This window comes from Emys orbicularis, chromosome 1, assembly GCF_028017835.1.
Source record: "Emys orbicularis isolate rEmyOrb1 chromosome 1, rEmyOrb1.hap1, whole genome shotgun sequence".
Taxonomy (NCBI): Eukaryota; Metazoa; Chordata; order Testudines; family Emydidae; genus Emys; species Emys orbicularis.
Window position 1 is genome coordinate 167570451 of NC_088683.1, and position 23033 is coordinate 167593483.

Below are 23033 nucleotides of genomic sequence, written 5' to 3' on the forward strand. Positions count from 1 at the left end.
GTAAAGTTAGGAAATGCCAGATTCACATGAACTTAATTGCTGCACTTTTGTTTGTCCATCCTGTGTTCTAAATCAGGCAGGGGTCCTATGGAACAAATAGTGACGATATAATTAGGACTATCCGGATATGTGGACTCTCTGCTCAGACCCTACGCCACCAGCACTCCCAGCTATCTCCGTGACACCACTGATTTCCTGAGAAAACTACAATGCATTGGTGATCTTCCAGAAAACACCATCCTAGCCACCATGGATGTGGAGGCTCTCTACACAAACATACCACACACAGATGGAATACAAGCTGTCAGGAACAGTATCCCTGATGATGACACAGTACAACTGGTTGCTGAGCTCTGTGACTTTATCCTCACGCACAATTATTTCAAATTTGGTGACAATATATACCTCCAGACCAGTGGCACCACTATGGGCACCCGCATGGCCCCACAATATGCCAACATTTTTATGGCTGACCTGGAACAACACTTCCTCAGCTCTCATCCACTCACACCCCTTCTCTACCTACGCTACATTGACGACATCTTCACCATCTGGACCCATGGGAAGGAGACTCTGGAAGAATTCCAGCACGATTTCAACAGCTTCCACCCCACCATCAACCTCAGCCTGGACCAATCTACACGGGAGGTCCACTTCCTAGACACCACAGTACAAATAAGTGACCGTCACGTTAACACCACCCTATACCGAAAACCCACCGACTGCTATGCCTACCTTCATGCCTCCAGCTTCCATCTCGGACACACCACACGATCCATCGTCTACAGCCAAGCGCTGAGGTACAACCGCATTTGCTCCAACCCCTCAGACAGAGACCAACACCTACAAGATCTTCACCAAGCATTCTCAAAACTACGATACCCGCACGAGGAAATAAGGAAACAAATCAACAGAGCCAGACGTGTACCCAGAAGCCTCCTGCTGCAAGACAAGCCCAAGAAACAAACCAACAGAACTCCACTGGCAATCACCTACAGTCCTCAGCTTAAACCTCTCCAATGCATCATCAGTGATCTACAACCCAGCCTGGACAATGATCCCTCGCTTTCACAGGGAGGCAGGCCAGTCCTCGCCCACAGACAACCCGCCAACCTTAAGCATATTCTCACCAGCAACCACACAACGCACCATAACAACTCTAACTCAGGAACCAATCCATGCAACAAACAAACAAAACCATATTCTCACCAGCAACCACACAACACACCATAACAACTCTAACTCAGGAACCAATCCATGCAACAAACCTCGATGCCAACTCTGCCCACATATCTACACCAGCGACACCATCACAGGACCTAACCAGATCAGCAACAACATCACCGGTTCATTCACCTTCACGTCCACCAATGTTATATACGCCATCATGTGCCAGCAATGCCCCTCTGCTATGTACATTGGCCAAACTGGACAGTCCCTACGTAAAAGGATAAATGGACACAAGTCAGATATTAGGAATGGCAATATACAAAAACCTGTAGGAGAACACTTCAACCTTCCTGGCCACACAATAGCAGATTTTAAGGTAGCCATCTTACAGCAAAAAAACTTCAGGACCAGACTTCAAAGAGAAACTGCTGAGCTTCAGTTCATTCGCAAATTTGACACCATCACCTCAGGATTAAACAAAGACTGTGAATGGCTAGCCAACTACAAAAGCAGTTTCTCCTCCCTTGGTGTTCACACCTCAACTGCTAGCAGAGGGCCTCACCCTCCCTGATTGAACTAACCTCATTATCTCCAGACTGATTCTTGCCTGCATATTTATACCTGCCTCTGGAAATTTCCATTACATGCGTCTGACGAAGTGGGTATTCACCCATGAAAGCTTATGCTCCAATACATCTGTTAGTCTATAAGGTGCCACAGGACTCTTTGTTGCTTTTTACAGATCCAGACTAACACGGCTACCCCTCTGATACTTGATATAATTAAAGATAGTATCATAACGAATGCACATAAGGGGACAGAATTAAGGCTTCATGGCTAAGCATAAATCTGGCACTTTCTAACCGTTGGGTACTTGACTTTGCAAGTTAAATAACATTCTTTTAATGTATTTTTGTATGTAATTGCCTAGTTATTTTTTTCAAGAAGAAAAAGGTAAAAACAAATTCTATTATGTGCAACTGTGACAGCCTACCATCATGCCATCAACAGCAGGATTTGAACCCTGAATCTTCAGCACAGATTTCTATCATTTGAACTACAGCACTAACTACATTAGCTGGCATCCAGAGAAGGCTGTTATCCCAGAGAGGGTGGAATGGGCCACAGGCACTATATGCAGGTTCCAGGGTGGCTAAAGGGAGCCTGGCCTGGCCCAGCTCTCCTTGTTTCCTGCCCTCCCCACTTCCTGTCCAGGAGTTGGGGCAGCTCTTGCCTTATATGGTGCCCCAAAGTGTGGGGGGGATATAAAGGACACTGAGTTCCTGTGCTGGGCCTAAGGTGTGTGGTGAGCCTGGCTCAGCTCTCTCGCTATACTGACACATATCCCGCTGCTACAGCTGTTCTGGCAGGCTCCAGATGTTCCCAAAGCAGTGTGCTCTACTGCTGGTGCTTTGGGGGTGGTGTGAACTGGACACTTTGAATTGTTTGTTTGTTTAGTTATTGTTTCGGCATGCTGCCAAAATTTTCCTGAGGAATGCAATTGACCAGAGAGAAATGATGATTTTTAACAGTTTAGACCTCAGCTGAACCTGAAAGGACCTTGATGAGATAAGGGAACCACCACTTTCCTAGTCTAAGGCCTTTTTCTCTGCCAAATTCCCAAGGCATCCTGCAAACAATGGAAGTGTGAAAGTTTCTTAAATATAAATTACAAGAATCTTTTATAATGGAATGTGTTAGGCAACTTAAATAAAGGGGTTGCTACCAGCTCCCCCGGTAGGATATAAAAGCCCCTTTGTTTTCATCAGACTCACTACTTAACTGCAGTAAAATGGAGACTTCTTTAGCTATAATGATAAAATGTTAGTAGCATTTCTGCTGTTACCATTTCCCCCCCCAACAGTCCACTGTAGAATAGTTGCTAAAAATGTGAACTTAAGCATAATGAAATGCAAAATAATTTACCAGGTTTAGTGTGTGGCACATCTGGACTAGGTGATGTTTTAAGTTTGGAAGGAACCTGCTGAGTTTCTTTTGGAACTGAAAGAAAGAACCTCTTATAAATGTTTACCCTCTCCAGGAATAAAAGTCTAACAGCAGGTGTAAAGCCACAGACACTGCAAGCCCTCTGCCTGAAACAAGGAAACAAAAATTTTATGGGGACAGTGAAGAAGGCTGAAAGTCATATGTACACAAGCCTTTAAAAGAGAAATGATGGCCTGGCATGTGAAAGCATTTGAAAAATGATCAAGCAAGCAAGGGACAGACGTCCTTGTCCTGTTTGGAGTCAAGATGAACAAGGATTAAGAGAAGAATTTATTAACACAGACAGACATGGCTGCAGGATGACTGAGATCTTTCCATTTGTGTTTCAAAGTGAACAGCTGCTGTGCCCCAGGCACTTCTCTTCATGATATGCATGCTTAACTCCTGTAGATATCAATGAAATGAGAAAGTACAAGAGAATGGAAGTGAGATTTTCATGTGAAGAAAACAGAATGGATAGAAATCCTCAGTTCCAAACAACAGAGGTTTTTTAGATCACAAAACAGAATAAAGTTTAACGAATCATTGAAGGATAGAATAATTCTCTTTAGACTGATCCATGCCTTTTCAATGTTAATACACAATAAGTTCTCTTTTAGTTATCAGTAGATACTTAACACATCTTAACTCTAAAAAGTGGGCCAAGTGATGGATTGAGCACAGGTAGGAGCTGCAGGGAGTCAATAGTTGATCAGTGTCTCTCAGGACTGGGATAAATCTTTATAGTAGGCATTTTAAGAGTCAAATTGTGCCTTCAAATGCATGCTTGAACACAGGTGTGAGTCTTCCATATAGACCAGGGGTCGGCAACCTACGGCACGCGTGCCAAACACGGCATGCGAGCCGATTCTGAGTGGCACGCAGCTCCCTGCCGTGGTCCGGGCCCCCAGCCCCCCCCCCCACTGCTCTCCCCTGCGGGGGCAGAAGGCAGAAGCTTGGTTCTGCGGCAGCCAAGCTTCCTCCCTCCCCCGCTTCTGCCCCCTGCGTGGTGCTTTCCTGCCCCACCTCCTCTTGGTCCCTGGCCAATCAGCTGATGGCCCTAGCGAGGGGGAGGGGGAAGAGCGGCAGCATGCTCCCTGCTCCATAGAGGAGGTAGGGACGGAGCCTGGGGGAAGGGGGTGGAACAGGGCATATCCCTTCCAGCCCCCTGCCTTGAGCCGCTCAGGGCAGGGGGCTGGGAGCACCCCCACGAGCCGAGCACCCCAGCCTTCTGCTGAGCACCCCCCACCCCTCTGCCCTGCATCCCCCCACCCCAACACACACCCATCCCTCTGCCCTGAACCCCCCCACACACTCAGCCTTCTGCCCTGCACCCCCATACCCCAGCCCTCTGCCCTGAACCCCCTACACACACTCAGCCTTCTGCCCTGCACCCCCAGCCCTCTGCCCTGAACCCCCCACACCCCAACACACACCCAGCCTTCTGCCCTGCAACTCCACACATCCCCATCCCTCTGCCCTGAACCCCCCACACCCCAACACACACCCAGCCTTCTGCCCTGCACCCCCATACCCCAGCCCTCTGCCCTGAACCCCCTACACACACTCAGCCTTCTGCCCTGCACCCCCAGCCCTCTGCCCTGAACCCCCCACACCCCAACACACACCCAGCCTTCTGCCCTGCAACCCCACACACCCCCAGCCCTCTGCCATGAACCCCCCACCCCAACACACACCCAGCCTTCTGCCCTGCACCCCCCACCCCAACACACACCCAGCCTTCTGCCCTGCACCACCACAGCCCCATCCCTCTGCCCTGAACCCCCCCCCACACTCAGCCTTCTGCCCTGCACCCCCATACCCCCAGCCTTCTGCCATGAACCCCGCACACCCCAACACACACCCAGCCTTCTGCCGTGCACCCCCACAGCCCCATCCCTCTGCCCTGAACCCCCCACACCCCAACACACACCAGCCTTCTGCCCTGCACCCCCCACCCCCAGCCCTCTGCCCTGAACCCCCCCACCCCAACACACACCCAGCCTTCTGCCCTGCACCCCCCACACTCCCAGCCCTCTGCCATGAACCCCCCCCAACACACACCCAGCCTTCTGCCCTGCACCCCCCACCCCAACACACACCCAGCCTTCTGCCCTGCACCACCACAGCCCCATCCCTCTGCCCTGAACCCCCCCCCACACTCAGCCTTCTGCCCTGCACCCCCATACCCCCAAGCCTTCTGCCATGAACCCCGCACACCTCAACACACACCCAGCCTTCTGCCCTGCACCCCCCACCCCCAGCCCTCTGCCCTGAACCCCCCCACCCCAACACACACCCAGCCTTCTGCCCTGCACCCCCCCAGTCCCCAGACCTCTGGCCTGATCTCTGACCCCCCCACACACACACCCCAGCCTTCTGCCCTGAACCCCCTCCCCCAGCCCTCTGCCTTGACCCCTGAAACACCCCCCCCACCAGGTCTGGGGTCCCGGCCGCAGGCCCTGATCAGCCCTCTGCCGGTCTAGGTGAACAGAACCCCAGGCTGGCAGCAAGCTGAGCAGGCTGGTGGCGTAAGATCAGCATTTTAATTTAATTTTAAATGACGCTTCTTAAACATTTTGAAAACCTTGTTTACTTTACATACAACAGTTTCGTTATAGAATATAGACTTATAGAAAGAGACCTTCTAAAAATGTTAAAATGTATCACCGGCACGCAAAACCTTAAATTAGAGTGAATAAATGAAGACTCGGCACACCACTTCTGAAAGGTTGCCGACCCCTGATATAGACATTCAACATCAGTGAGAGTTGTGCTCATATATGAAGGCATAAATTGCTCCTTAAAGCTTTGCCTGTCTTTCCCTAGACAACTTTTGAGAGGCGTTAAAGAGAAAAAGTGACTCCAAATTTCCCTCGGAACACTCTTGTATAAAAAAAAGCTTTTAGTATAAAATTAACACTGCTGATTTTTGTTCAGTAACAGTTGAAAAATATCAGTCAAATGTGAACAGTGAAACAAAAATAGCTGTGATGGAAAACACAGCAAATTTATTTAGGTCACTAAGTTAGTGTGAAGTGTTTCTATTTGGATTTTGCTTCTGGCAATGGCAGTGAGGCTGGTAAACTTTCCACATAAAACCACCACCACCTAAAGCACCAATCACATGGCAGAAGTACAGCCTTATGAAGGATTTGCAGTCACTTGGGCTTTGAGCAGCAGTGCCTGGTAGCTTCTATGAAAGCCAAAATAATTGGCTGAGAGTCAGCTGATGGCAGTGTCTTGAATGGTGGCATTCTGTAAGCTCTGAATCCAGTTATAGTAAAAATTAAGTGTTAGCTGTGTGCCTGGTATTGTACTAGTTCTTGGAGGAGGCATAAAGGAAAATGCAGAGATAAACAATAATTCACAAAGAAGCCTTAAACCTGGTGCCCTCTAGACAGTCACCTTGTGTAAAGGGAATTGCTGGGTGCCATAGAGATGCCATAGCAGCTATATGTCACCCCTTCCTTGGGACCAAGAGCAGCTAGGCATAAGTAAGAGAAGCCTGAACACTGTGGGTACAGGCTAAAACCATCTTTGCCACTCCCTCACCCTCCACAAATCCTCAGCTGGAATACAGAATCTCTATTTCCCAAACAGCTGGAGTACTGCTTTTCATTTACTACTGCACTTATTTAGTTTTTTGCAATAACTTGGATAAGTACTTTTATGAATAATATTGCTTCTAAAAAGTGCATTGATTTAACGTGAGACTTTCTAAAACTCTCGGTCATCTAATTACACAAAATAATGGAATTATTCACCAAGAAAAAATATTAGTTAGACAAGGTGAGTGAGGTCATATCTTTTATTGGACCAACATCTACTGGTGAGAGACAGAAGCTTTGGAGCTTATGCAGAGCTCTTCTTCAGGTCTGGGAAAGATATTCAGAGTGTCACAGCTAAATACAAGGTCGAACAGAGAGTGTAGCATACATAGTTACATATTCTAAGCGACCGTTCAAGATGAAATGGCCTGTTAACACCTCTCTAGTCATAGGACAAAAAAGGGGGTTAGTGTGTTACAAATTGTTGTAGTGTCTTTATTTAGAACATGATTTTTAGTGTCTATCCAATTATGAATTTAAGCTCCAAAGCTCGCAGAGGAGACATGTCTGCAGGTTTTATATCTGTTGTTATGGCAGGGTCTGGACTTTCTCCTCAGAGCATATTCTGTGGTATCTTTGCTCCCCAATATGCCAAACTCTTCATAGGCCACATTGAGAGAGAATTTCTGGACAAATACACCACAAAAACAATGATATACCTGAGACACAATCGATAATATTTTCATCCTCTGGACAAGTGACCTAAACTCCCTCATGGATTTCCATCACAACTTCAACAACCACCAGCCAGCCATCAAATTCCCTCTCAAACACTCCTGGTGGACACCAGGATCAGTTTCAACAATGGAACACGACAGACAGCTATATGCAAAAAACCCACGGATCACCCCTACCTTCACAGATCCAGTAATCACCCAAATACAGCAAGAAACCTATTATCTAGAGCCAGGTACTCACATATCACAGAATATAATCCAAGGAGAAAGTCCAGGATACACACCTAAACACACTTAAAATTGCCTTCGCCAAACAAGAGCACTCCACCAGAGATGTAGATTGCATAACGGAACAGGCCACCCAAATACCTGGAGAAAACCTGCTTCAATATGCCCGTCACACTCCCTGACCGCAAACTCCTGGTTGTCACCTGTCACCCCACACTGGAACCCATACAGGGTACTATTAAACAATTACAATCCATACTCGACAGGGACCACATCCTGAAAGAAAATCTTTCCTGAACCTCCTCTTTTGGTGCTCAAATGACTCCCCAACCTCTCTAGGCTCATCATCAGACGCAAGCTCCCCACAGACGAGGACACAATAATTAAAAGCAGCATAAGACCCTGACATAAAAACAGATGCAAAACCTGAAGACATATCTCTACTGCTACGATGATCAGTGCTTTCCACAACACACCTTTCCAAATCCAGAGGTCCTACACATGCCTATCACAACATGTGGTGTACCTTATCCAGTGCACTAACTGCCCCAATAACAACTATGTGTATGAAACCAGAAAATCACTCCACTCTCAAATGAACTGTCACAGAAAAATGATAAAAGACAAAAACACTATATCACCCATGGCTGATTGTTTCATAAAACAATCACTATCTCTGACCTCTCAGTGGAGTGGTGTGAATGGGCCACTGTTAACTTTTTATGCTAAACAATTCCATCTTGTATTTAGCTGTGACACTCTGAGTACATTTCTCAGACCTGAAGAAGAGCTCTGTGTAAGCTCCAAAGCTTGTCTCTTTCACCAACAGAAATTGGTCCAATAAAAGATATTACCTCACCCACCTTGTCTCTCTAATATCCTATCCTGGGACCAACAGGGCTACAACAACACTGAGAAAAAAAAAATCTCATTTTCCTCCAAGTTCAGTTCTGTTTCAAGAAGTCTGTCAGTTTTATTCACGCCTGAAGTGAATCAGTGGAAAGTCTAACTTTAGGGGTGACCATCTGGGCTCCAACTTTCCAGGTAGGAAATGTAACTTTTATTTTGATTTCCATGAATAGGTAGTTACTCAAAAAAGTGGAGTTTCTTACCTCTTTGAAAATATAAGTCTCATAATTTAATTGATAGGTTCCCTAAAGTATGTAAACATTTTCATAACATTACTGATAAAAATGGTCATTAAATCTCTGTAGTTTTCATCTGTAGGTGTAAAATGTGAGATACACACAAGCTGATGGCTGAGAAGTAGAGACTTGCTATGCTACTATGCTAACATGTTAGTTTAAAAAAAATTCAGTCCATTGAAGTACAATTGCTAAAAATAAAACCTTGACATTAAGGAATACAAAACAATGATATAATTACCAGATTTTGTTTGTGGTACGTCTGGGCTGGGTGATGTTTTTGGTTTAGATGGGACACGTCGATTCTCTTTCGCGGCTGAAAGGATGCACAGAGTTATACATTAAAACAGGTGTGCTGCCAGGGAGCATTAATTTAGATTTTTCAAATGGAAAATTAAATTTCTTTCAGAAAATAATTCCAACAGAAAATTCCTGACCAGCGCTAATAATGGCCGATAGCCTGTCATTACAACACAGCATAGATTAGAGAAGAGATCAGAGGCTGAAGTGACCCCTGCCTGCTCTGCAGATTGTGGCAGTGGAAGGACGGGTGACACCTTTGTTCCTCCCACTCTCAGAGCCAACAGAGCTCTTGTGCAGCTGAAGATTCAGGTCTTGTCTAGCTGGGAAAATGCACACTACAAAAGGGAGGGGATTTCTAAAGCACTCTAATGTGTTGTGCATTAAGTGGTCTATGTAGACCCTGCTGGTACCACTCAAGGTTCCCTAGTGTGCTTTAATATATATTAAAGCATAACACCGATTGATGTGCACCAGCAGGGTCTACATGGACCAGTTAATGTGCAACACATTAGTGCGCTTTAGAAATCACACCACCCGTGGTGTGTGCACATTGCCATACCCGGTACACAAGATCTCAGTCTCTACCTTTTCCTGTTGGTACTGCCCTCGTATGTTGCATTTTCTGTAAATTTGCCCTCTTCACCCAGCCTTGCATAAAAATATCGCCAGACAAGCAACAGAAATCACCATTCACCTTCAGATGCAAGGCGATGTACAAGAGCAAAGTGGAGGGTTCTTTTGGCACCTTTGTCTTTTGACACTAGATAAACAAATCCCTTGAAACTACAGACGCCAGACAGTAGATAAACAATCTCTCTCCCAACCTATGGAAATTAAGGCTAAAGTCTTCTGTTGCATAACGGCACAAAAAACCCCGCACTGAGTAAAATGCTGTAAAAAAATGACTGTATATTTCATTAACGTGTGTACATATCAGGTAGGGCAATCTTGCTCCATGACAGCTGTGGAATGAATATTGTTATAGTAATAGACTTCTGCTATTGCCACAAATGTGTGCGCGCGCATGCATGCACACCAACAATTAATGGTAGAAAAGTTGCAAAATCATAAGCGGCACAACACTGAAATATAAAATTAAGGTGCACTTACCAGGTTTGGTTGGTGGCACATCTGGGATGGGTGATGTTTTAGGTTTGAAAGGCACACGCCGCATCTCTTTTGGAGCTGAAAGAAAACAACTGGTTTATATGTTGTTAAAGCTTTCCCAAGCATCACAGTCTGACACCAGCCACAACACAAGACTGTATACATAGTGTGACAAAGTACCTCCTCTGCCTTGGTGGGTCCTGCATTTACTGGCGGATTTGCTTGCCTCAGAGATTCACGGTAGCCCTCAGTTTGGCCACTTTTGCTAGTGGCTCAAACCTGCCGTTCACTCAGCTAACCTCATCACTGGCCAGCATTAGGGAAAAGGAAGGAGAACAATCCCTGCAGTCTCTGCTGACCCACCTAGTGGGTTGGGGCACAGGCCAGGGACCTTCCCCTCTGGTGGGACCCATAGTCCAGGTCAACTCCTCCTGTATCCAATAGGGAGTTGGGGGGATGGGAGGAACCCAGGCCCGCCCTCTACTCCAGGTTCCAGCCCAGGGCCCTGTGAATAGCAGCTGTCTACAGTGTTTCCTGTAACACCTGTGTGACAGCTACAACTCCCTGGGCTACTTCCCCATTGCGTCCTCCCAACATCTTCTGTATCCTCACCACAGGACCTTCCTCCTGATGCCAGATAGCGTTTGTACTCCTCAGTCCTCCAGCAGCACACCCTCTCACACTCAGCTCCTTGCGTGCCCCTCACGGACTGCAGTGAGGTCCTTTTTAAACCAGGTGCTCTGATTAGCCTGCCTGTCTTAATTCATTCTAGCAGCTTCTTAATTGGCTCCAGGTGTCCTAATTAGCCTGTCTGCCTTAATTGGTTCCAGCAAGTTCCTGATTGTTCTGGAACTGCCTCTATTACCTTACCCAGGGAAAAGGGACCTGCTTAAACTGGGGCTAATATATCTGCCTTCTATCACTCTCCTGTATGTCCCCCGTAATTTTTTGGTCTCCAGGTCCTGTGGATCCCCCCCTTAGGCTGGGGGGGGGATCCACTTCCTGGATCCCAATAGGATCACTCTCCTGTAGCCATCTGGCCCGACCCTATCACAATAGTCATGGAGTACCTCAGTATGAGATACAAAACACTGATGTATTTACCAGGTTTGGTTTGTGGCACATCTGGGCTCGGTGATGTTTTAGGTTTGGAAGGAACACGCCGTGCCTCTTTTGGAGCTGAAATAAAGAACTCAAGCATTAAAATCATTATCCAGGAATCTGAGCCTGACACCACGTACACCTGAACACGAATGAAAGTCAGGTGTTCAAAGGAATTTCAAAGAAAAAGTTGTGTTGTTGGACAGTATCTGTATTAAGATCAACTGGGTGGGATTATTCACTGAGTTTGAGCCCAGGAAAAAAACAAGGGACATTAGAGAAATTGAAAACACAAACAAACGTGGCTTCAGAAAGATGGAGTATTTCTGGATGCTCTAGAGAGCAAACAAATTAAATTACATTCCTGTAAAGGAAAATATGCAAAGGTGGATATGAAAATGACAAAGGAAAAAAAAAAGACTGTTTAATCATGAAAAGTGATGATAGATGAGCCCATTGAGCAAGAGCCTACCATGCCTACATCTCTAATGAGAAGGAAAAGGAAATATGACCATCCCCATAGTTAACATCATTACCTAATGGTGTCTTTGGTTGTTGAGTTCTAAATGTAGCTGCTTCCGGGGCTGTATCAAAAACAAATAAAACATAAAAATAACAATGAAAATCAAAATAGAAGAGAATAATTCTATTTAAAGTAAACTTTATTTATGTCTAAATAACAACTATGCTTTCATTTGTCTGCCAGCAATTAGTCAATATTCAAGAACCATTATGCTCTAACAAATCTAAACAGCTGAGGACAGAACCTAGCCCTTAAATGTGGGCTAATTTTTCCATCTTTTTTAATGGTCTTTAAAAAGAAAGATGATTGAAATTTATCTCAGTCATATACCCAGAAATTGGAGCCTGTGGTATGAAGCTCTTCCCTTACAAGTGCCTTTCATACGAAACTTGTATATAAAATTGGTGTTGCAGAGCCTCTTGCTTGTGGGTACCATATTATTAAAATATGTGATTATTTGTGCATTGTGCAATACAAACATCAAAGGGCACTCTGAAGTTATACCCTGTTCCAGTATTCATTTAAACATAAAACAGGATTTTTTATTGTTTACTGCATAGACATGTAAACAATAGTATTCTACTCCACAGAAATGCAATGGCATAAAAAAAGTGGCTTCCCCTCCTCACCGTAACTGCTCGTTATGTGTGGTATTCAAAAAGGTTAAATATAAAATGTTTTATTGAGATCTTTGCACGCAATCCCAAGAAAATCAGAAAACAATGCTGAAACTGACAGAAGTCAGTTAAGAAATAACTTTCAGTATATTATTGATATTTGTAGAAATTATGATGAATTAATAACTGAAACTTATTCTAAAATGCATACACAGGATAATACAAACATCTCAGTTTTGTGATGGTAGTTAATACACCGTTTTTCAGTATCAGACTGACATAAGAATAACGGAAAAATGGCCACAAGGGAAAAATATACAATTAAAACTTATGTATCTAATTTATCAGGAGTTTTGTTTTAACTTGGAGATTGCAGCCAGCCTTTTGCAAACAGCTGCAATGATTTTAAAAATCACTTAGTAGCAAGAGTTAGATTTTTCATACCAGGAGATCTTATCTACATGGTGACTATTGTTTTTGAGAGTGGTAACGTAGCACAAAGAATCTATCCGAACATTTGGGTGGGCACTTTGATTAAAGTGATCATCAGTAAGTCATCCATGTTTACCAACAGTTAGCATAGAATGGTGTCAATAGAAAATTACTAGTGTAACAAAACAGAGTGGTATTTTGGATACCACAGTATAGTAATTATTGACTTTTTTTTGTTTACACTATCCCCATTGAAATCAAGTTAATTGATTGTCTGTATAAATCCTGAATACAGTGTCTTGGAATACTGAATGATAATGTATTGATATTGTGAATCCAGTTAAACAAATATTAGTTATATGTTTGGTAATTTACTAGTTCTTAAAGAAAAGAGTAATAAGAAGACATACAATAATGGTAAATACAAGAGAAGCTGTGCAACATCTTTTCTGAAAGTGCCAAGCAGAGTTTGAAGAAATATACAAAAACATCTCTCACAGAACACTAATGCATTTTTAAAATTTGATTTTATTTAATATTGAGTCAAATTTTCCTCTTAATTACACTACTATAAATCAGGAGTAACTCTAATTCTCATGCATGTGTCTAAACATGAGCTATTGTTATCCTACTGCATGATGATAAAAAGCTAGTCAATTTCTGCTATTGCCATAAATGGCTAACAAACAAAACACCTAACACATTGCAGCAGAGCAGCACCTTGTCACTATGATGCTGAGTGTATTTCAAATTACTTCGATTATTAAACAACTGCTTAGAGATAAACTTCGATAGGACACAGAAAATCATTTACCAGGTTTTGTCTGTGGCACATGAGGTTTGGGTGATGTTTTAGGTTTCAAAGGAACATGTCGTGTCTCTTTTGGAGCTGAAAGAGAGAACCTGGGTTACAAATTATTAAATTATCCGTGAATCAGAGTCTAATGCCAGGTGTAACACACAGACATGGCACATTTCAAGCCTGCAATGGAGAAACAAAATCCTTTTACGGGTAACAGGGAAGACAAAGTCAGGTGTACAAAGGAGTTTAAAGAAAAATACAGCATTATGAGTGTATCTAGATTTGTTTAAGCAGGGAAATGGAATTCCTGATCATTTTGAAGCCCATCTTAAAAAAAAGTTGGAAAATAAGTTGCAAGCACAGACAGACATGACTATGATAAAGATGTTTCAGAACTGACAGCCTTATTGCCTTAAAAAGGAGATAATACATCTGTGTAGTAAACAAAATTCCTAAAAAGCCTTTAGTGCCAAATGACAGACATATCTAAGAAAAAAAGAGGAATTTTAAGGAAAGAAACTGGTGACATGAGATGACAACTACAACGTGGTTTTCTGTGAAGAGAAGAAAAACAAACATGACGGGTCACTAAACACATTTCTTTACCTATTGTTGACCTTGGTGGTTCAATTCTAAGTGTAATGTGTTCCAGGACTGCATCAGAAACAAAACAACAGAAACAGCATGAGAATCTAAGCATGGAACACTCTTTCAAATGATCAAAGCTACTTCCTAGGTAAGCAATAAGTAAAAGATTATGCTAATCTGGTCTGTGCTAATGCAATGGATAATCAAAATTACCCTTGGATATCTTATTCTGACTTTTAGAAATTGCGGTCAATTAACTCTGAAGACACCATTACCATAAATAAATTGAATGAACTGGATGAAACAAACTCTCAATTTTGAGATAGTAAAAATCAAAGAATCATAGAAGTTAGAGATAGAAGAGATCTAAGAGGTCATCCATTTAATCTCGCAGTTAATACAATACTCTACTCTATAGTGCATTAACCAGTCTAATTTTAAAAGTCCCAAGCCATTGTGCTTCCACCACTTTCTTTAGTAGACTATTCTACTATCTAATACATCTCATTCTCAGCAAGCCTTCCCTGATATTCATGCTAAATTTTCCCTTTCTCTTTTTTTACCTGCAGCTGGAAGAATACAGCAATAAGATAAAATAAAATAAAAAACGTTAGCAGTGCATATACCCCTTTTGTATTTGCTTTCTGCAAACATTCAAGCTATTGTATCTCACTGCATGGAATTTCACAGAAACAAGTGTTCAGTTTGCATATTCATGGGAAGTGGTATAATCCAGTATGGGGTAGTACACTGTGTGACTCAACAAGATGACACGTTTCCCACGCTCCTACACCCCCAAGGTTTAGAGTAGAGGCAATTAAACAATCAAATCAGACCCAAAAGGAAATTATTTGCAACTACCCAACATCTATGTATGTATACACAAATATATTACGTGAGTGAAATGAGATAAAATTAGATTTAAACTCTCCACATAACTAATGTGCCTTACACTAGACTAATTTTATTTTATTTATTTATTTGGGAATGAAGTCTTTGGCAAAGTTGTGTGGCTCAGAAAGGCAAAGACTGTAAAATTTCCTAATTCTGCTAATCTACTACTTCTATCCTCAAGAGATTCAGTCTTCCACCAGTGGCTAGTCATGTGGTTGAAGTTAAGCATGTATTTACAAAGCTTTACTGAATCGGGGACTACAAGAAGTACAGTCATCCAATCAGAAACACCAGGAGATTTGTGACCAATCACCATTAATCAAACCATCTCAAATTCCAAACACTGAGTATCAAGTACTCCTAGCAAACTGATCATGATCAATCCACAGAATAGGAAAAAATACTGAAAAACGCGAACTAATTTTGAATAAATTAAAAAACAAAAACAATTTACTACAGATCATTTGCTATGAATTATTCAGTCGGTTCTAGTTATAGCCTATTAATCCTACTTATATCACAGGAGCAATAAATAATTCCTCTCAACCTTTAGCAAATTTTACCAACCTTCAAATATTCACAACCTTCAAGTATCAGACGACAGAGTCTATAACAAACTCCTGACAGCAAAGTAAAGGAAGCACATTAAATCGATGGGGTTTTGTTAGAACCAGTTGCATGAACAGGTAATTACCAGGTTTAGGATGTGGTAGTTCTGGCTCTGGGGATGTGTTAGATTTGGAAGGAATGAACTGTGTTTCAGTTGGAGCTGAAAAAAACAAAGAAAAAAAACCCCACATTTCTAAACGTCTTAAGGAGTCACAGCCTGACTCTGGCACCATGTTTAAGCCATAAGAAGTGATACCTGCAATGTTGCCGACAACAAAAATTCAATTAAGTTGGTATATATTGTATTCAGCAATGACCGTGACTCTGAAAGGGGTAAGAAATACTCTTGTGTAGTAGGGCAATTTGAGAGCTTCTGACAATGGGGAAAACCCCTGCAAATGCTTAATTATAGAAGTTGACTTCAATGGTTATATTTGTGAGCCTAAGGACTACTCCCATAAGTGCGAGTATGTTGAATCGAGCCCTGAGGTGACCAGAACAGTAAATTAGCAGCTAAATTCTGCCCTCAGATCAGCCGGTGGTGTTCCCAGTGACTGCAATAAGAAATGGATGCACGTATTTGAAGGCAGATTTTGGCTCTTAATCTTAAAAGAAAGTTGTATCAATTTTCCTCACATGGTCTTCTAAACATTCATGTAATGAAAATAATTTCTTGTCATAGATATAACCATAATCTATATTTGAAATGCTTTTGATTGAAAATGGGCATTTCTGAGTCTTCTATTGGTGGTGGTAATCTTGCTGAGAACTAAAAACCACCACTATGGGAACTAAAACCTTAGAGATCGTTATTTTTTCCTATCAACCAATGGCCAGACACTAAATCCGACAGTTATTCACCATTCTTTCTAATTTGCTTGTTATATATTCTAGGCCAGGGGTAGACAACATAAAAATGTCGTCCTTCTGACATAGATCCTAGACAGTAAAACTGGCGCCTTTATCGGCAATTTCTGTACAAGGTGCACTGTAAGAAGAAAAGTACAGTCTCCTGAGCCACTACAGTTGATATTTTGCCATTAACTAGGGTAATATTGAGCCTCAATGTACCTACATTTCAAAAATAAAGATATTTACCAGGTTTAGATTGAGGCATTTTAGGTTCAGTAGATGATTTGGGCTTCAAAGGTGTGAAATGTATTTCACTGGATTCTGAAACAAAAATGTGGTTTATAACTATCAGCATTTAAACATTAGGGTGTAAAAGTGTGTTTATTCCCCAAACACCATATGCCTGCAGTGAAGAAACAGCACTACAATGCAAAACTGGGAAACTATCATTAATATCAACAACCCACTAAGTAGAAAATTGCAACTGCAGGTTTAACAACAGAAGCTTATTGGACTTGAGACTAAAAGTCGCAGATAAGCTCTTTGCTCACAGAAACCATGGAAGAGTTGGGATAAGACGATCTTCTGGAGCAAAATTATAGTTTCTAAATTGGAAGCTAAAAGCAAGGTACCTATCATAAAATGTAAAGAAAAAATGTCATGTGTCATTACATAATGTCTGCATCTGTAACTTTCACTCCATGCATCTGAAGAAGTGAGGGTTTTTACCCACGAAAGCTTATGGCCAAATAAATCTGTTAGTCTTTAAGGTCTTTAAAGAAAAAACTGTTGCCTTGGGCCACTCAAGGTCATTAGAAGAAATTTTACATGTAGCTTCTGGAGTGGCTGGACTTTTTGCTGTTAGAATAAAAATGAATTTAAGTGAAGACTATTAAACCCTGAGTCAGCAAAGCACTTAAGCAGGAATGTAAGTGCTTTGTTGAATAGTGTCGGACTTAAATCCATGCCTAAGCACTTTGCTGAGAGTGGTTTTAGAGAGCAGAGGTTTCTCTTAAAAATAGATCAATGTGCTTCCTTGAAGCACAGTTAAAGACAGGCAGTTTTAAAAGAAGAATACTTCCAATGAGACTTGACGTTGCAAAGATGTAGTGCAACAGACAGCACTCTCTTAGTCTGGATGTGAGAATTTTTGTTTATTTTAAACACACACACACACACACACACACACACACGTATAAATTCATACTAAGAATTCCATTAAGTGCATATTCCTCAGTGCTATACATTCAATAAATACTCAGTTACATCTCCGGCTAATTACATTCAAGCTTTCCACATCACTAGAATCGTTATTTGTTTTTTTAAACAGAAGCTTAGTTTCTGTAGCAAATTTTGCAACATCCAGAAAACTAGTTGGAACCCTAAATTTGAGAATGGAGTAATGTTCTGTATATGGAATGTACAATTCTCATTACAGAAATTGTGTTTCAATGCTTGCTGTCTTTTAAATATGATTTTAAATGTTTATATGCTTAATAAAAGTAGGCCTGCTGAAATCTTTAAGCACAATTATTTCTTGTTCAAAAGAATCAGGTTTTTAACATGACATATATGTTATAAAATGTACACCTTTAAAACTTTAAGATGGTTGGGCAACCACTAAATGACTCAAAACAAACTCATTTTCACGTGTGCCCAAAATCCAGGTTAACCTCTTTGCAGCAATGCCACTGAGTTTGGCTAAAAGGTTACTCCAAGTTCAAGTAGTGAATTACAGAAAAATAGTTACTGTACCAGGTTTACTATGTGGCATTTCTGGCATGGCACTGGCAGATGCTTTAGGTTTGGAAGGAATGTGTTGTGGTTCATATGAAACTGAAAGAAAAAAAAGCCCAGTTCATAACTGAATTACTGCATGCATCATTATTCAGACCACAGAAAGCATAGACTTGAAGACTACTCTGGAGCAACAATAACTTAAAAGACTCCAAAAATCAGACTGTAGTTAACATGCATGTTTTTTTTAAAAAAAGGTGAGAGGGAAGTATTGCAGTTAAATGTTTAGAGTAGCTAGACAAAAACAGCAGGAATGCCTAGCCCTCTGCCAAAACAAGGAGTTCCCATCTCTATTATAGACTTATCTTGCCACCAACCAATCAACACTCTCTTCATCCAAGTCCTGTACTCTTGTGGTAAGCTGGACCTAAATTTTGCGGCAAAGTTCCCGGATTCTGCAGCACTCTGGTGTTGCAGACAGGAAATTTTGCAGGAACTTCTTTTAAATTACAGAATTGATGGGTTTAATGAATTCAATATGAAAAAGACTAATACAGTCAGTACAGAAGTTGCCAAGTTATTTATTTTGAGATTAAATTCAAATTTTAGGCAGTCCACACTTTTTCAGTTTTGATACACCAAAGACATTGCTACTGACAATGCCAGGTAGGAAGCTGGAAATTTTGGCAACTGGGTAGGTGGCAATTAGGGCCTCTGGCAGCAGTGGAAGCATGGGAGGCAGTTTGTGATTGTGTGATGAGCACATTAGTCGGATGTTTCTACTAAATGAACATCAGTGAAATAGTTAAAGTAGCCATTTAAGTTATCATATTCAAGTTCCAGTCATTGCCTAGCACGGCAAACTGGGTAGTCTGCACCTCTCAGAGTTGTTGTTTTAGGGTGTCTGCAGACTAAGGACCTGTCTATATTGGGAATATCTGTATCAGTGCAGACCCTGAAGTAGCAATGCTATGTCAATGTAAAATGCATCCTGCACCAGTGTAACACATCTACACTGGCAGTTTGCACCATTGTAGCTACACCTTAAATATTTCCAATACAAGCAGGACCTCAGTAAGATAACACGGCATTGGTTTTACGTTCTCATAATTTTTCCAAGATTTTCTTCAAAACCACAAAGGCTAGAAACAAATTTCATTAATGTAATGAAAGGTTAGATTCTACAGAATCTACTGCCTGGGGTAGATTCTGCAGCGAACACCAAAGTTGAGAAATCACAGGATACACAGGGCACACATCTTCATTCATGTTTGTAAAATGGCTTAAATATGTAAAGCACTAAGTATTATCTATCCCAAAACTAGCTACGTCATTCTTATATTGCTGCAATTGTTGTCCCAAGTGCCACTTGGGACATTTTGATGTATAGAGCCTTGACATGATGACAGCATTATTACTTGGGAAATAAAACCCCAATATCACCTCTGTTTAATTCCTGCAAGATGTTTAATTTGTTAAACTGAAATTAGAATAGAAATAGGCCTGAACTGAAATTCTGAATCCAAATCCAGATCCCAAGCCAAATATCAGAGCTGAACTCTCTCTCTTTATAAAGGTCTGAATGTCCCCAGAATCTTGGGAGGTTTGGAATCCAAACCCAGAACTGGATTGGAATTTCACAACTAGACCTCAAGAAAGCAATTTAAAATACAAGCCCGGACAACCTGCAAACTTTCTGGTCTTTGAAATCTGGATCTGAATTGGTTCAGATACATTTGTATCTTGTTGTAAATTTTATTCCAGGCCTGCACACAAATGAAACCAATGATCTATAATGCACTAGGATATGATTGTGCTTCCACTGGGAAAATACACCCCTGTCCAGAGGGCCTGCACCGGGTCTATATATAATTCAAGTAGCATTTAAACCCTAGTACAAGGATTTTAGTGGAACTTTAGAGATATGTAAGGCCTTGCGTGGGTCTTTTGCACAACAGTGAATTTCATCTTTATTGCATAACTGTCATGAATGAGGTCTCCAGTCAACTAAAGGAAAATCAACTACTTCTTGGGTAAAGTATCAGAATTGCTCAGCTTGGTTTTATGATTCTTGCACTTAATTTGTTCATTACTCATTTTGAGATGTCACTGTTGCCTAATCTGAGGTACTGAGGACTATTTTTATTAATCATTTAGGATTCAATATTGCTGCCATTGCAGTCAATGGGATTTCTGCCACTGGTTTAAATGGGAATAAGATTTCACCCTTAACAAGTACAAGAAAAAGCTCTTGGACACATCCTGGGCACATATGAACATAGGATGGGATTTCTTCATGATCATTTCCCAAGTCACAGCTTCAGTACAATGAAACCAAATTCCTACAAAGAAAAGCAAAAGGAAAGATGAACAGCAGAAGAGGAGATGGCAGCACCAAACCAACTTGTATCTAAAAGCAAAGTGAAATTCAGTGATTAGTTATGAATATGGAAGCATGAAATGCCCTTTTAGAAGATGAAAAATTCCTCCTTGATGAAAAGGAAAAGCGAAGAGCTGACAATTCACTAAGGAAGAAGATTAATATCATTACCCATTGTAGATTTCGGATGTTCAAGAGTCTTAGTAGTAGCAGTAATAGAAGAAATCTTAATAGTGACTGGCACCGGAACAGGTTTCCTGGTTGCTGCTGGAGTAAAGGACATTATCTTGAGAGAGATGAAGGCAGATCTATACCTTTTAAACTGCTGCCCAGTGTCTGATATGCGTACTTGGACATCAAGATTTTGGGACAAATACTCTACAGGATGACTCAAACCCTATCTTAACAGTGATGCTTTTGGGAAGGTTTTTGTCCACTGCTGATGCCCACGTATTGTTCACATTTGAACAATACGTTCCCCACCCACCCACCCACCGGATCTTGTGCCTCTGTAGATTTTCAGTCTGGAACAGCTTAAGTGCATTGTGGGCTAACACACAGCTGATCTCTTTATAATAGCCGAAAATATTTGGGAACCAATGCTTTAATGTAACAGGGTTCTATCATTTACTGTCAAAAATTTCTTCAAATGGAGCAGGATGGCAAGCTCTGCAGGACACTGATGGGACAAGCAAAACCAAACTTTTCTCTTTCAGGCCCTTTTTAGTATATATTTTACAACTAACACATTTGTTTTGCTTCCCTTCAATTAGTTTAGTTCTGAATATTTGAAGCCAGCCAAAAGGAATATGTCGGTGGCAAACTAGATTAAAACACTGTAGGACTAAATCCTCCTTCCACCTCACCAAGTCTGAATAGCCAGACTTGGCATGGGGACCTGGGTGGAGAGTAATCATTTAGCCCAGGAGTCTGAGTATAAGTTACATCATTCTGCAGCAGCTACTGTTCCTTTCTGTACACCTGCTGTGGCAGAGCTCCTTCTCCGCCTCAGTGGGTTCTGCACTTCCTCTTAGCAGCGGGATGTGCGATTCTTCTCTCCCTGGGGAATTTTCCCCACCTTGTCTGAGCAAGGGTTTCTCCCGGCCTCCCTGACAGGGGAGTGGGAGGGGAGCCTCTTAGGGCAGGTCTTCACTACGGGGGGGGGGGGGGTGTCGATTTAAGATACACAAATTCAGCTACGCGAATAGCGTAGCTGAATTCGACGTATCACAGCCAACTTACCCTGCTGTAAGGATGGTGGCAAAATCGACCTCCACGGCTTCCCGTCGACGGCGCTTACTCCCACCTCCGCTGGTGGAGTAAGAGCGTCGATTCGGGGATCGATTGTCGCGTCCCGATGAGGCGCGATAATTCGATCCCCGAGAGGTCAATTTCTACCCGCCGATTCAGGCGGGTAGTGTAGACCTAGCCTTAGTCTCTGGTAGCTCCTTTGGGCGTAGTGATGGCAGGCCAGATACCCAGTTCAGTAACTCCCCTCTAGCGGGTCTCTTCCATGCAAACCTCTGGGGCCCAGAAGGGCTGTATGCCCTGTTGGGCAGGGTTCCCTTGCTCTCCACCTCTGTACCTGTGAGGTCTCCCAGTAGCACGCCTGCTCCCCACAGCTCCTATTGCGCGCACCTATCTGACTGGAGGGGAGGCTTTCAACAGGTTCTGGCAGGCCCTTGATTGGCTCCAGGTGTCCTAATTAACCTGGAGTAACCCCTGTTCAATTACCAGGGGAAAAGGGACCTGCTTATCCTGGGGCTAATATACCTGCCTTCTCCCACTCTCCTATAGCCGTCTGGCCTGAGCCTCTCACACTGCACAGTACAGGAGTCACTGGCCCAATCCCCGCTTCTCATCCATCTTACCACTGTTCCACCCCACACACTCACTAGCATGGGGATACACAGTGAGCCAATGTGGAGCCGGGCTCTGCAGCATGGAGAGAGCTCCCCAAATCCTGGCCCAGTCTCCCCCTTCACCCCCACAGCACGTTATCACATTTAACATCTATTTAAGGGGAATGTGTCTTGTTACTTTTTCTGAGTCTTTCTCAGACCATCTTCTCAGTCTTACTGAAACTTTAAACCCTGTCCCATTCTCGAAAAAACTAACTATTTAGGGAATTCAAATATGAAAGTGACAAGTTATACTGTAGAAGACAAAATGCAAAATTCTGATTCAAATCTTGTGATTCATTTCTATAAGAGAAAGGAGAATTTTCTACCAAAATAATAATGATGTCAAGATAAAGATAACTTATGTAAA

General features: G+C 42.3%; 1 protein-coding gene across 1 annotated transcript in view; it reads right to left on the minus strand.

Moving 5' to 3' along the window:
• The window catches only part of ABI3BP (ABI family member 3 binding protein), a 302067-nt gene that overhangs the window by 89445 nt on the left and 189589 nt on the right, over window positions 1–23033 (minus strand). The window contains exons 24-34 of the mRNA XM_065423543.1: window positions 20934–21029; window positions 18401–18481; window positions 16892–16966; window positions 15879–15953; window positions 14309–14356; window positions 13715–13789; window positions 11865–11912; window positions 11332–11406; window positions 10231–10305; window positions 9059–9133; window positions 3097–3171 (exon numbers count right to left, since the gene is read on the minus strand). Of these exons, the coding sequence (XP_065279615.1) occupies window positions 3097–3171; window positions 9059–9133; window positions 10231–10305; window positions 11332–11406; window positions 11865–11912; window positions 13715–13789; window positions 14309–14356; window positions 15879–15953; window positions 16892–16966; window positions 18401–18481; window positions 20934–21029 (798 nt within the window). The remainder of the gene's footprint in view (window positions 1–3096; window positions 3172–9058; window positions 9134–10230; window positions 10306–11331; window positions 11407–11864; window positions 11913–13714; window positions 13790–14308; window positions 14357–15878; window positions 15954–16891; window positions 16967–18400; window positions 18482–20933; window positions 21030–23033) is intronic.